Genomic DNA, 15609 nt, shown 5'->3' on the forward strand with positions numbered 1-15609 from the left:
AACACCTGAGGACAAGTTAATTCCTACTCAGTCTAGAAGGTTCTTCCTAAGGATGGTAATGAGGGGAAGACGGGTCATATATGGTGTCAGCCCGTCAGCCATTTGGAACCTCCACGATGTTCCTAGGACCTTCCTTGAGGACATGAGTCAAGTCCCCCCACCTCCCTCTCTGGTTCAGCGCCTTTGCTACCATGCACGTGAGAGAGTTTGGTCTTCTGTCCCAAAGGGAAGCAGTCCTTCCCTCCCCTTTCACGCCAGCTAAGGCCCCGCCCAGACCCTCTTCCATCTTATAGCTCTTTCCCCAGAAATGATGAACGCTGCTGAAGGGTATGCAGGTTACAGCAAAGGGGAGAGATCCCTGGGGACTGTGACCTATTTGGCGTCTAACCAGCCACATTCCAGAAAAGGAATTCACACCTAATGTTTTCATTCCTTAATCACCTCTTTCAGGATTTTCTACCATGAAGAAGATGAAAGTAGGTTGCTTCCTTTGTTTATCCCAACACAGAAAATACCAGCCTGGGCAGATGTGGGGTTGGTTCCCATTCTTGGTCTGCAGTAGCTGCTCAGTAACTGGGGAGTGCTGTGGGGTTCATTCATTCACTCACTCCAGTCCTTCACCTGCTCATTCATTAATTCACTCTTATTTCAAAAAGGATTTGAGACAACGAGAGCTTCTGTCTGATACAGGGGAGAGCATTATTGGTTTTGCCATATTAAGGTGGTTATTGCCGTCACTATACGTTTGATCTTTTCAGTCTCTGGAATCTCTTAAAACTTTGTTCCTATAAAATCTTCATCTAGATTTTCAAAATGTGAGCAAGTGAGCATTTCCTTAAAAAAAGTGACATTCAAAACTTGGGGCCCTGTAAGCATGATCATTGTGCCCAATAGCAGTGAGATCGCGAATAGCCAGCTGGGCTAACCGCACTGCTGTTCAAAGTGTCACTGCCTCTCGGTGGTGACCGGCCACAGAGCTACAGAGCACCAGCCTGGCTACTGATCCCTCATCCCTACCTTAGTCAGCTCGCACAGCCGTGACTAGGACCACAGACCCGGTGGTTTAAACAACAGACACTTACTTCTCACAGTTCCGGAGGCTGGAAGTCCAAGATCAAGGGATTGGCAGGTTTGGTTTTTCCTGAGGCCTCTCTCCTTGGCCTACAGATTAACTGCTGTGTCCTCACATGGTCTCTCCTCTGTGTGTGTGCATCCCTGGTATCTTCCTGTGTGTCCAGGTTTCCTTCTATAAGGACACCTGTTAGACTGGATTAAGGCCCACCCTAATGGCCTCATTTTGACTTAATCATCTCTCTAAAGACCCGATCTCCAAACACAGCCACATTCCCAGTTACTGGGGTTTTGGACTTCAGCGTACAAATTTTGGAGGGACACTACTCAGCCCCTAACACCCCCTCAACTACTGAGTTTGAAAAGTTTTGCTAAAGAAAAACTTGATACCCAGAAATGAGCATACCAAGAGGCTACAGAGTAGCTGGCTTCAGTCGCAAGTGTGGGTGTATGTCACATTTCTGAAGCTAACTATTACGGCCTCACAATTCATCTTGTTTCTCCTTTTCCTCCCTCAGTGTTGGAGTTTCTAGATCAAAAGATGTGCCACCGTTTGGTCCACCGATTCCCAAAGGCGTAACTTTCCCAAAGTCAGCAGTATTCCGGGACTTCCTTTTAGCGAAAGTAATCAATGCAGAAAATGCAGCCCACAAATCAGAGAAGTTTCGAGCGATGGCCACTCGGACGAGGCAGGAGTACTTGAAGGACCTGGCGGAGAACTTCGTCACGACCGCCACCGTGGATACGTCCGCGAAATTCAGCTTCATTACCCTGGGTGCCAAGAAGAAGGAGAAAGTAAAGCCCAGGAAGGACGCCCACCTCTTCAGCGTCGGAGCGATCATGTGGCACGTTGTGGCGCGGGACTTCGGCCAGTCCTCGGACATTGAGTGTCTCCTTGGGATTTCCAACGAGTTCATAATGCTGATCGAGAAGGATTCCAAGAACGTGGTCTTTAACTGTTCCTGCAGGGATGTCATTGGGTGGACTTCTGGGTTAATGAGTATCAAAGTGTTTTACGAACGAGGAGAATGCATCCTTCTGTCCTCGGTGGACAACTGTGCCGAAGACGTCAGGGAAATTGTCCAGCGACTGGGGGTAAGTACAGGTTTCTGTTTATCCACCATCCTTAGCTCTGCAGTCCCAGATTCACAGTAGCTTCTGCTGTGGAACTTCCACCCCAATTACATCACCTAGGAAGTGAATTACTAGTTCTTAGGGGTAGAGTTTGATTTAATTTTTTTTAATTTTTAAATTTTTATTTTATATTGGAGTATAGTTGATTAACAGTGTTGTGTTATAGAGTTTGATTTTCAATGCTGTGTCCTTTTGAGCTGTTGCTGAATCCATGAATGGTGGCGAAACACACCCATTACAAATTGATCGGAAAGGAAAAGTGAAGCCAACTTTCCAAAGGGAACATCGGGATATATTTTCATAGTGTTTCAAGGAAGGACAAGAATTTGCTAGATATTATGTCTGTTTGTAGAGACTGGCATGACAGTACCTTCCCAGGGGGAAATTAATAGGCACAGAATCACCGTTGACCATATTGATGGTCAGAGTAAGCCCTCTTCGCTGTTTCACCTCTGCGTACTTACACAACAGGTATTTTTGTTTAGTCTGCCAGACTGAATATGTTATTAATCTTGCAGCCAGTCTCTTACAGAGGTTTTATAGAATCACCCATTAAGTTAGAAAGACTTTAAGAAAAAAGTCATAAAAAAGATGGTTATTTGCAGTACAAAACCATGATGTCCGTGGTATTTAACAGTTGTATTTCTACTTCATATTTTAACAAAGGAAGATACGGATTTTAGTTTGAGTATATACAGTAGAATTTTAAGAATAAATGAAATATAAGAACAAAACGTGCTTTGACAAAAGAATTTTTCATGTGTAAATCTTCCCCCAAGGGGATGTATATTTCATTAATTAGAGAAGATTTAGTCAGTTACGGATCATGAGAAAAAGAGAAATTATACCCATTTCCTGCCCCCTTTCCTCCCACCAAATATAAACCTTTTATTATTCCAGACCACATAGATGAGACAATGCAATCATGTCAGTGTCTGCTGGCCTTGGAGGAATAATGTCATTATTTGCAGACGCTCTTTACAGGAAAGGGCCTCAGTGTGTTCAACAGTATTGAGGGCGTATGTGCGCAAGCTGAGATGTGATTCAGGGATGATTAAGTGTGTGATCAGTTTACGTATCTGGAGAATTGAGTTACCTCGTGAGTGTCAGGACACATTGTGCTTTTAGTAATACTGCAAATACTTCTTTTTAGGAGACCTACTGAGTCATCATAATTTGTGCTCCGGAAAATACAACATAAACACACCCCCTTCACCAACCACCAAAATGCACGTCCCGTAGGTTCTGACACGTTCACTGTTCTGTGGACCCCATTCTACCATTTTCCTAGAAAAACGACTATATTGCTAATGTGACTAAGGTGCCTGATATCTGGAATATATTTGAGGAAGTATATCCTGTATCTTGGATGACTTGTAATAGGAGATGGTGGAAACAAACCAACCCAAAGACTGTTGGGGGGTTAGAACAAAAGGCTGGTGCAGGACAGGAGCAACAGAAATGGAAAGGAAGAGGATGAAGCTGTCGTAGTGGAGAGATGGGGAAGGGGTGCTACTGGGCAGATGGTGAACTCTGCATTTTCTAGTGGTGGGAAGTGAAATCAAAGGTGTCTGCTATGCAGGTAAAGACACAGGTGGGGAATAAGAGCTCCCACCTAGGGCTTCCCTGGTGGCGCAGTGGTTGAGAGTCCGCCTGCCGATGCAGGGGACACGGGTTTGTGCCCTGGTCCGGGAAGATCCCACACGCCACGCATGGCTGCTGAGCCTGCCCGTCTGGGGCCTGTGCTCCGCAACGGGAGAGGCCACAACAGTGAGAGGCCCACGTACCGCAAAAAAAAAAAAGAGCTCCCACCTAAAGGGACAGGTAGGGCCGGTCACTCTCAGCAGAGCCCAGGCTTGGTTGAATGCTCTCCTGTTGCCATCTGGAAATTCTCAATAATTTTTGACTAAAGGGCCTGCATTTCTGTTTTGCACCAGACTCCGCAGATTATGTAGCCAGTCGCGGGTACATGGATAGGAGGCCACCATGTGATCATTGAGGCCAAGTAATTATGTGACGAACTCCAAATAAATGGAGAGCTTGATCCTTCAGCCTTTGCAAATGTTAAGAAGTAAGGAACAGAAGTGAGAAAGAAATCGCAAAAAGTAGGGGACGTGGCAGGTGGTTGGAAGAAATAAGAGACAGAACAAGTAGGTCTCGGAAAACCCTTTCACTCTTCAATCTGATATATGGATGTTAAATTTCAGCTGAAAATTGCATCCATATTGGAGAGAAGGCTGGGCACGTGTCAGATGTAGTCTTTTGGTCAGAGAGCTTAGTTGAAACAAAGCTGAAAAAGAAGTGAAGGACAAATTTATTCAGGTTGTATATATTACAGAAGTGCCTTTTCAACAATTTTAAATTAGTTCAGTTCGTAACTTTGGAAACTTCAGTCTTTCAAAACTTCACCACTGAGACCAGCAATCCCTTTCCCCATTTTCCTAAGCCCCAAACTGTCACGTGTGCCTGATTAGCAGGGTGGGCGCCGTGGCGGTAATAACCACGGTAACGTCCGCCACACCGGTGATAACCATGAACCAGCCCCGGTGCCACAGCTGTACTTACAGTCGTAGGTCTTCTTAAATAGGAATCTGTGTATTCAGAGCGTGTTTCATGGAAATGAAGCATTTATTAAAACTGAAACTCTGTGCTTTGGGGGATACGGGTATGATACCTCCCAACTTTCAGCTGCCCACAGATAAGTGATGCCGTGGTCATCAAATGATATTCTCAATGAGCCCATGTTTTTCTTTCAGTGCATGTGGGCTATTGTCATTAAGCACTTCTGAGGGTGGCATTAACTAATTATTGGTACTTTAGTTCACTGAGTGGGATGCTTGTCTACAGACACCAAGGAGGCCAGCTGACTGGCCACATTTGATCTGAATGGTCCTTACCACCCAAGCAAGCAAAGGGCAGTCTGTCCCCAGGAGAGGGATCCTAGGGGCTAGAACAGGATGTCCGCAGGCCTGGTGCACAGAGAGCACTTAAGGTTTTCCTGACAGTCTGACTTCCTGCTGCTGCCCATCCTGTGGGCAGGGCGCTAACTGTTAGCTTGGAAAGGCTTTGGGCCATTTTTTTCTCCCTTGTTTGTATATGGTACACTTTGCATGTCCATTCAACCATCCATGGACACTTGAGTTACTTCCACCTTTTGACTATTGTAAATAACGCTGCTAAGAATGTGGGTGTACAAATACCTGGGTGTACCTCTTTGAGACCCTGCTTTAAATTCTGTTGGGTATATACCCAGAAGTAGAATTGCTGAGTCTCGTGGTAATTCCATTTTAATTTTTTGAGGAACTGCCATGCTGCTTTCCATAGCTGCTGCACCATTGGGCCATTTTTTTAAGTTGAATAAAATTGTCTAATAGGGAATTCCCTGGCTCTCCAGTGGTTAGGACTCGGTGCTCTCACTGGCAGGGGCCCGGGTTCCATCCCTGGTTGGGGAACTAAGATTCCACAAGCCACACCATACGGCCAAAAAAAAAAAATTAATAGGTTTTATTGCTTGATGGGTGAAAGGTTTCACATGTTTTCAGTTGCTTCAGTCCATCTGGAACAATGGAATTTATATGCTTAAGAGCCGAGTCAGGTGACGTAGAAAGGAGACGGGGCGGGGTGGGGGGGGTGTTATCAGAACCCGTCTTAAGCTCACAGGCTCTGGGTCAGTGGCTTCTAGGAAAAAGCAGGACACCTGTACCTGGTTTGCCTTTGAAGAATGAAACCTTCATTTTACTTTTGTTATTTTCATTGCGCCTGATGCCAGGGGTAATTACGGTAAAGTCTGGATTGAACCGTGTCCTTGTCTTGTCATCTTGTCCCTGGGATGTGTGCCCCCCCGCAGCGCCACCCCTCACGGTCCCCTTCCCCCTTAGATCGTGACCAGGGGCTGCGAGACTGTGGAAATGACCCTGAGGAGGAACGGGCTGGGCCAGCTGGGCTTCCACGTGAACTTCGAAGGAATCGTCGCAGACGTGGAACCTTTCGGTTTTGCGTGGAAGGCCGGCCTTCGTCAGGGGAGCCGCCTCGTGGAGATCTGCAAGGTGGCCGTGGCCACGCTGACGCATGAGCAGATGATCGACCTTCTCCGGACCTCAGTGACTGTGAAGGTGGTCATCATCCAGCCCCATGACGATGGCTCGCCTCGGAGGTAGGCTCTCATCCACGCTCGCTCCTTCTTGGCCTCTGTGGCAGGTGCTATCCTGCAAGGTCCTCAGAAAGTGTGGTCACACGCACCTTCCACCTAAGTTGTCTGGACGTCAACCATTCGGGCAACTTCAAAGAGCTTTAAAAAAGTCATTAGTATATAATAAGTGATAAACTGTCATTTTCTAAGCATTTTGTTGGGACGTTGAAGTCATTGGTTAACAGGATATTTAAGAGATCTCATTGATTTAGGATATCAACGTGTGGAGGAATATTGGGACATCAGATACAGTGTTTGGTGACCATTCCATTCTGGTTGAACTGGTCCAGGGCTTTCTCATAAGCTGTCATGGGACACCTAGGAAAAGAAGTGGCTGGACTTGGAAAGCTCAGAGCGGATGGGTGGGGGCTAGGGACAAGAATGGGATTAGAAAGTGATACCATTCCATCGTCAATAGAAAGTTCTCATGCTCACTATCAAGGAAGCGTTAGGCCAAGGGGAGAAAGAACTCTCACTAAGAACAAGCCACCCACCTGGCCTTGGCCCCTGTTGCGCAGCAGTGTCTATAGTGGTATCTGGAGTGCATTTTCTGTGCCTCTCTCTCAAATGCAGTTCCCTACTGGCTGGCCAAGAGCCCTGGCTTTGGAGGGATGAAGCATGCTTGCAATCCAGACGTTAGCTGTGTGATCTTGGGTGGGTCACATGCTCTCTCTAAGTTTCCCTTAGTATCTGTAAGATGGCATTATAATATTGCCCGCCTCGTACTGTGTGATGAAGATTAAATAAGGTGATAATGTGTAAGGCACTTAACACCTTCTGGCATGATCAACACCTTACTCATTTTAGTTAAAAGAAAAATAAACTAAAACTTTAGGATATTCATTGGAATTTTTTCATGCTGTGAAAGAAATCCTTACTCAAAGATAGCAAGGTGACTGTGCCCACTTCTAATCTTCTGTAGTAACTCAGGTCACTCTTTCTACCCTGTCCGTCTCCTTTGCCCATCCTCCAAACCAGCACTGTCCAGTCGCACTTTCTCTGATGACATGTTCCGTATCTGTACCGTCCAAACAGTGGCCACTAGCCGCATGGGTAGCACACACTTGAAATGTGGATAGTGTGACTGAGGAAAAGGAGTTTTCATTTTAACTAATGAATTAAGATTCAGTTAGCCGCATCTGGCTCGTGGCTGCCATATTGGATAGAGGAGCTCTAAACCATGGTCTTTTTTAGAAAACAAACCAGTGGTATACCACCTTCCTCTCTGGTTAATGTGCAAAATTTTGCAAAAGTGTGTTTCTATTGGTTATCTAACCATTTGCCTCCTGCTTGACTTTCTATGGTCTTGTTTCCTCTATCTGCCCCGTAAGTTTACAGAATAAAAGTTAACGAGCTGAAATTCTTCTTGAGAGTAGTAGCCTTGGGTATCGCAGGAAATACCCAAGGTGTTTCTTGTTGCCTTGCAGGATTCTGTCCCATTAAATCCATTTGCTCCCCAAGAATCCCATGAATACACAGAAAACAAATCCTTTAAACTTGGAAACTAAAATAATTTTGTAAGTGTTAGCCTTTTAAAATAAATTTTAAACCAGTTATTAGAAATTTTTCCATAATATAAATTTCTTTCTTCATTGGCTAGAGTTATAGGTTTGTAAATTTTGTGGTGAGAATCAAGTCTTTTCATCTGTCTTAGAGGCTGATTACTTCTATAGAATTAGACAAAACTGTTACCATGTTCTCCCAAAATTAAAAAACAACATTTCTCTCCTATTTTTAGTTTTGGTCTACTGTTACTCAGTAAGACTTTTCTTTTAAGCTTTCAAGAGATCTGCTTAATAAAAATGTTAAAGTTATCGTTATATTTGATATTTAAAACATATGATTTAGAAAAATAGAATCTCCTAAGAAATACGGAATTGTTTTTCAGCTAAAGCAAATAAACAAACAAAAACTACCATTTAAAAGTCCCGAGCTTCCCTGGAGGCTCAGTGGTTGAGAGTCCACCTGCCGATGCAGGGGACCACGGGTTCGTGCCCCGGTCCGGGAAGATCCCACGTGCCGCGGAGCGGCTGGGCCCATGAGCCATGGCCGCTGAGCCTGTGCATCCGGAGCCTGTGCTCCGCAATGGGAGAGGCCACAGCAGTGAGAGGCCAGCGTACCGCAAAAAAAAAAGTCCCGCCTGTTATTTTTTTATCCAAGGGCATGTTATCTGCTTTGGTCTGCACGTAATTAATTCTTTCTTTGTTTTAAATGCAAATTCTTTTATTGAACCTATTCAAGAGATTTTGCCTTTGTCTCCTCAGAGTATCCTTAATGTCATTCCCTGAAGATGCAGATTTTTCTCCCGTTCAATCTGGAATAACCGTCTTCTATATTTTTAACCTTAGCCAGGATTAGAACTAGCTGATCGCCTGGTAGTAAACACTCCAGAATTGGCCTGCCTGTTACCCACATTTCCAGAAGCCAGGAAGCTTTTAAGCCTAGCATGTATCATTTGAAATGCTTTCGGTTCAGCCTTCCAATTTTCTGAGAATTTGAATTTGTAAATTTGCAAACCCACATTTTTGTTAGTTTTGGATCCTGGTTCTGCCTGCGACTCTCTGAGCACCCGGATAAAACTGCTCGCTGCTGTCCGGCAGCCTCGCATCACACACAGGAAGTTATCCGTGCAGTGACAGCCGTTTGCTTTAGACTGTGATGTTGAGTATGAAACGTCATTTTTTTTGTTTTGTTTCATTATTTTTAGCATCTTTATTGGAGTATAATTGCTTTACAGTGTTGTGTTAGTTTCTGCTGTATAACAAACTGAATCAGCTATACATACACATACATCCCCATATCCCCTCCCTATTGCGTCTCCCTCCCACTCTCCGTATCCCACCCCTCTGGGTGGTCACAAAGCACCGAGCTGATCTCCCCGTGTCATGCAGCTGCTTCCCACTAGCTATCTATCTTACATTTGGTAGTGTATATATGTCTGTGCCACTCTCTCACTTCGTCTCAGCTTACCCTTTCCCCTCCCCGTGTCCTCAAGTCCATTCTTTCCATCTGTGTCTTTATTCCTGTCCTGCCCCTAGGTTCATCAGAACCTTTTTTTTTTTTTTAGGTTCCATATATATGTCTTAGCATATGGTATTTGTTTTTCTCTTTCTGACTTACTTCACTCTGTAAGACAGACTCTAGGTCCATCCACCTCACTACAAATAACTCCATTTCATTTCTTTTTATGACTGAGTAATATTTCTTGTATATATGTGCCACATTTTCTTTATCCATTCATCTGTCGATGGACACTTAGGTTGCTTCCATGTCCAGGCTACTGTAAATAGTGCTGCAATGAACATTGTGGTACATGACTCTTTTTGGATTATAGTTTTCTGAAGGTATATGCCCAGTAGTGGGATTGCTGGGTCGTATGGTAGTTCTATTTTTAGTTTTGTAAGGAACCTCTGTACTGTGGTTCCTAGTGGCTGTATCAATTTACATTCCCACCAGCAGTGCAAGAGGGTTCCCTTTTCTCCACACCCTCTCCAGCATTTATTGTTTGTAGATTTTTTGATGATGGCCATTCTGACGGGTGTGAGATGATATCTCATTGTAGTTTTGATTTGCATTTCTCTAATGATTAGTGATATTGAGCATCTTTTCACGTGTTTGTTGGGAGTCTGTATATCTTCTTTGGAGAAATGTCTATTTAGGTCTTCTGCCCATTTTTGGATTGGGTCGTTTGTTTTTTTGATAGTGAGCTGCTTGTATATTTTGGAGATTAATCCTTTGTCCGTTGCTTCGTTTGCAAATATTTTCTCCCATTCTGAGGGTTGTCTTTTCATCTTGTGTATGGTTTCCTTCGCTGTGCAAAAGCTTTTAAGTTTCATTAGGTCCCATTTGTTTATTTTTGTTTTTATTTCCATTTTTCTGGGAGGTGGGTCAAAAAGGATCTTGCTGTGATTTATGTCATACAGTGTTCTGCCTATGTTTTCCTCTAAGAGTTTTATAGTGTCTGGCCTTACATTTAGGTCTTCAATCCATTTTGAGTTTATTTTTGTGTATGGTGTTAGGGAGTGTTGTAATTTCATTCTTTTACATGTAGCTGTCCGGTTTTCCCAGCACCATTTATTGAAGAGGCTGTCTTTTCTCCATTGTATACTCTTGCCTCCTTTATCAAAGATAAGGTAACCATATGTGCGGGTTTATCTCTAGGCTTTCTATCCTGTTCCATTGATCTATATTTCTGTTTTTGTGCCAGTACCATACTGTCTTGGTTACTGTAGCTTTGTAGTATAGTCTGAAGTCCAGGAGCCTGATTCTTTCAGCTTCGTCTTTCTTTCTCAAGATTGTTTTGGCTTTTCGGAGTCTTTTATGTGAAATGTTGTTTTACGTTTCCTCCCCACTCTAAGCAAGTTTAGCCTTCTGCATTATTAGATTTTTTTTTTTTTTTTTTTTTTTTTGCAGTACACGGGCCTCTCACTGTTGTGGCCTCTCCCATTGCGGAGCACAGGCTCCAGACGCGCAGGCTCAGTGGCCATGGCTCACGGGCCCAGCCGCTCCGCGGCATGAGGGACCTTCCCAGACCGGGGCACAAACCCACGTCCCCTGCATCGGCAGGCAGACTCTCAACCACTGTGCCACCAGGGAAGCCCTATTAGATTTTTTAAAGAAATTGTAGAGGAGGGTGTAAAAGAAGAAATGAGCAGCACTTTGCTCATTTTGAAAATTAAAGTACAGACTTTTTTAAAAAAATTTTATTTTATATTGGAGTATAGTTGATTTACAACGTTGTATTACTTTCAGGTGTACAGCAAAGTGATTCAGTTATACATATATGTATATCCATTCTTTTTCATATTCTTTTCCCATGTAGGTTATTACAGACTATAGAGTTCCCTGTGCTATACAGTGGGTCCTTGTTGATAAAGTCCAAACCTTTTAAATGAAATATCACTTAGTACCGTGACTCCTGCAGCAACATATACAAAGGGATTCCTCCATGTAAAAGTACACATTTGATTTGTGGCGTGGAAAATGACCCCATCTTTCACAGATTGGGTCTTAGGCCTTGTCAGGGAGGCAGCCAAGAGAAAACATTCATTTAAATGGACGTGTGTGTGTAATTTTTCCTTTTAAGTTGTCTTTAATATAACAGCCATAAGGACTAGCAAAATGGCCAAGTTAATGAATTAGAAGATAATTTCAGTCTTCATAAACATTGTGAATAAAAGAGTGAAAAATGCTTCAATTCGTTTTTTCCATGATCAGCTTTTTTTGTCCCGCAGGACATCAGGGAGAGGTAATTCTCCTCGGAGCCCGTCCGCTCCTGTCAGCAGTGGGAGAGGCCTGTCATTTAATAGACTCACTCCTAGTTGTCCACAGGTCAGAAGGTGTTTGCTTATGACTCAGAAGCTGCTGGATTAAATGAAGTCTTTAGCTGGGGAAGTATTTATGTGGAATCAAAAGGCACCCCGCATTTTGAAGCCCCATTCTCAAGCCTCAGAGTGATGATAACTCAGCTGTCCCTTGGCTTGAAAGGAAAGCAGAGCCGTATTTCATTTTCCTTGTGGAGTCCCAGAGAACACCAAGCAGGGAAGGTTCCCGTTGGGGATGCTTATTAACTGATCTCGTGCTGGGAATGGATCCGCGTAGCGATTGGGAATGAGTGGCCAGAAGCAGTTAGGGAATAGCAGTCTTCAAATGGAAATGAGGTTTGAAAGGGAGCAAGGACATTTCCCAGGCAGACAGTCTCTATGGCAAAGATGAAGAGCAGTTTTCAGAACTCTTAATTAAGCCTTCCTTGGTTTCGCAAGGCAGGGCATGGCCCCAGCCCCTAGCCTTCAAAGGTGACTGACATTTTATCAATGTCATTTTAAGGAAAACACATCAACTTAAAAGGCTGATACAAAGGAAATAGCAACTCACCAGAGTTATGCATGAGTTGTTATACAATGTGAGTGATTTAGTAAATACGTCCAATAAAAATGGAAATGAAATTCTGTGCTGTGGCGCATCTGTTTTGTGTGATTTTCCATACTTTGTTGACATACTGTCCAAGACATATTTTTCTATATAATGCAGAACAGTGGAAATTATCTCATGTTGTCATGACTTTAATTTGTTGTTCTCTGATCATTCTATAAAATTGAAGCTGTATGTTCTTGTCTTCTGTTTGGCTGCCGGTTGCCATGACTGTTCAACTCCCCAAAGGACACAGAGGGGACGTGGAAATAGAAATGGGAAGGAAAGTTCAATTTTGTCAGATGAGCAGCTGATAGACAGATAGATAGACAGGTAGGTAGACAGACAGATAGATAGATAGATAGATAGTGTGTTGTAATCTGGATTAAAGTGAGCTTTTAGATGAGGGTTCCAATTTATGTGTATAGATAAGAAAAATCAGTTCCGTCTGGTATTGTCTCATGGGCCCTCAAGTTATGAATTTTAATGTGAACTGTGAAAAAAATACGGAACTTGAGGTTCCCAAAGTAACCTGAAGCACGGTCACAATTCTCAGTCCTCCAATATAATGTTTGAATTATCTTATCCCTCCTAGAATATAAACACTGAGTTACAGAACGAACGTTAGGTAGGTTGCCTTACGTTTACTATGCATTCACTTCTTTCATTCATTCCTTCACTCTGCAGTAGTTTGTACCAGAAGCTGCTGGGCACCAGGGCTGTTAAAAATGGAAAGGACAGGCATAATCTTTCCATCCATGGGCTCCTTTTTGTCTGTGTGGCATTCTGAAGTACAGGACTTCCCATTTATAGTTTTGCTACTTAAAAATGGCTTTCTCAAACTAGAGCAAGAGCTTATATCTGGAGAATAAGTATCGCAGTGCTGCAAACACTCTCACACTCTCCCGTCAGTCACCTACACCTTAGTACCTCTGCTTTTTTGGTAGTTTGAGATGTTGTGACATTGACACAGTGACCAGGATGCCAAGGGGGACAGTAAAGCACGAGCTTTCTGTCCGTTAGGCAAGTAACTGTCTCATGCTTGACTAGTGACACTGGGCAGTGGTGATGGACAGCCAGTGAATATGCACTCTCGTGGAAATATATTCATTAAAAGTCAGGCGTCACATAGCTGTTGAGTCCTCTGTTTAACTGTGAAGTATATAATGTAATAGAATGTTGTTCCTCAACAAACTTTCTAAGAAAAAAAAAAAAAAGGAAGTGGTTGGCTTCACAAAGAACTGTTTGGCCCTGTTTTAAGTCGAATGCTGTGTTAGGTACTGGGGTGCAGAGGGTGAAGACACATTCCACCCCGTGTCTGGTGAGAAGGAAAGGCCTGGAGAAGCTGATGAATTATTCAGTACCAGCCAGCCTCACTTCCCGTGTAACAGACACGCACCTTTTCAATTCAAAGACCTTTATTCAAAGGGCTTGGTCAAGTGGGTTTCTGGTCTAGATGTCTCTTTTACTATCTGTAGTCTAGGTGTCTTTTTTTATCTTAAAGTAAGGAAATTGGTAGAAAAGTGAATTAATATTTCATTTAGTGCCTATTTCAGATATGACACTGCCCTTACCTTTACAGTAAGTTATCTCCCTCTTGGAAGCGTTTAATTTTTTTATGCAGCAGAAAGAGTTTGTGATGCGAGTGAATGAGCCCCAATTATCCCTGTCACCTTGTTGTATAATTTGGGAAGAGTCTTTTAGCTGTTAGCAGGCTATTAGCATAACAGACATTAAAATGATTAAAATATCGGTGATTACTTCAATCCCTAGGGCTATGAGGGCTCTTTGACAAAGTGCATAATATAAAAGAAGCAGGTAGCTCCTTTGAGGGGATCTATCTGCCTTTGTTTCCAAAGGCTCCTTCAGGTCCTAGTGGAAACTGACAGGATGTGGGCCTCATTAACTGTTCTTTGATAGTTTCCTAAGGAGATGGGCATGTGTTTCGGAAGGAGTACCGAGCTAGGAGTCAGCTTCCTGGTTCCAGGGTGAAAGCTGTCTCACCTTTCCAAAGTCTCTGAGCCTTCTGAAAATTGGACACGTCCTTTGTACTGCCTCAGACATTTTTGTGAAATTGAAATGGTGTAGTGTAGGTGGAAACCTGTAAAGTGTCACACAAGGGAAGTGTGGGTTAGAAGTAACGGATAACATCGCAGTATGTTGGAAGACGTCACTAGATTAGTGGGTTCAGGTGAAGGTTTGCTGTGACGCCACCAAACAAAGTGAAACCAACAGGCAATTTCAGAGTAATTGCAAGTTGTAATTACATGATTAAGCTGTGCTGTGGGTCCATGGTTTACCCACTCCACGTCCTGCTAATTTATTCAACTTTTTTGAACAAAAAGAATATGTCTTGTTCCTTTAAACTTTTCTCAGTTCTCTAGGTTTGGGGGATTTTTTTTGTTATTGTTGTTGTTACTCTTCAAAAGTATTTATCCCTATTTATTATCCCTAGGACATTTCCCCTTTCATCGTTTTTGAAAGTCACGGGTCCTACTTTGATATAAGATGAAAGAAGAAAGTAACGGGGTAATGATGCATTCTTCCACAGATGAATGTACACGAAGGGAACTTCACAGCTCTAAACTTTTCTGTACTTCCAATTGTTACATTAAGTTAAACTTCACAATTCTATAATTCTATAAATATATATTATCTAGAAAGAACTTTCAGGAAAGCGTATGGGCCTTTTGCTGTTTTATATTGGCTGTCTCTATAGAAGCAACAATTAATAGTATCCGTTTGAAACTAACTTCTTTCTTTGAAGCCGTTGCTTTGGGAAGCTTGTGTACTTCATATAATTTAATCTCGACACACCCTCTGCTGTCACCATTCTGCTTGCAGGAGGAGAAGCGTGGGTCCAAAGAGATTGTCCCATTTCTGAGCTACACGTTGGGTTTTGAGCCCAGGGCATAGACGTCTCTCTTCAGTGGAGAACAGTTTGATTGCTGTAGAGGGTTCCTGCTGGAAGTGAATAGAGAACACTCTGCAGCTTGGCTGGGCTCAGACAGTGATGGTCCCGATGGCCAGGCTGCTGTGGTTGAATGGCTCCTTGAAAGAGCTGATCCACAACCTGGCCAGCAGCGATTCTGCTTCAGGCACCCATTTATTGGTGCTAAATGGAGGGTGTTTCTGGGAGACTGGAGGTATCATTTGAAAGGAATGATGCCATCTTGGGGACCTTGCTGGTGTCTCTGAAGTTGTGCGTCTAGAGCTACAGTGCTGGGCAGTGAGCGTGGGTGCCTGTTAGCTGTGACTAGAGAGGACACCACCTTTGCGCTGGCCGTGCCCAGAAGCCGGGATGT

The 15609-nt window shown here is 43.4% G+C and overlaps 1 protein-coding gene across 3 annotated transcripts in view; it reads left to right on the plus strand.

The window, feature by feature from the left end:
• SIPA1L2 (signal induced proliferation associated 1 like 2) overlaps positions 1 to 15609 on the plus strand; it is a 219740-nt gene that overhangs the window by 157697 nt on the left and 46434 nt on the right. For all 3 annotated transcript variants that reach the window (XM_060285985.1, XM_060285984.2, XM_060285986.2), the window contains exons 8-9: positions 1590 to 2166; positions 6084 to 6358. In XM_060285985.1, coding sequence (XP_060141968.1) covers positions 1590 to 2166; positions 6084 to 6358 — 852 coding nt within the window. The remainder of the gene's footprint in view (positions 1 to 1589; positions 2167 to 6083; positions 6359 to 15609) is intronic.

The sequence above is a fragment of the Globicephala melas genome, chromosome 16, assembly GCF_963455315.2.
Source record: "Globicephala melas chromosome 16, mGloMel1.2, whole genome shotgun sequence".
In the NCBI taxonomy this organism is placed as follows: domain Eukaryota; kingdom Metazoa; phylum Chordata; class Mammalia; order Artiodactyla; family Delphinidae; genus Globicephala; species Globicephala melas.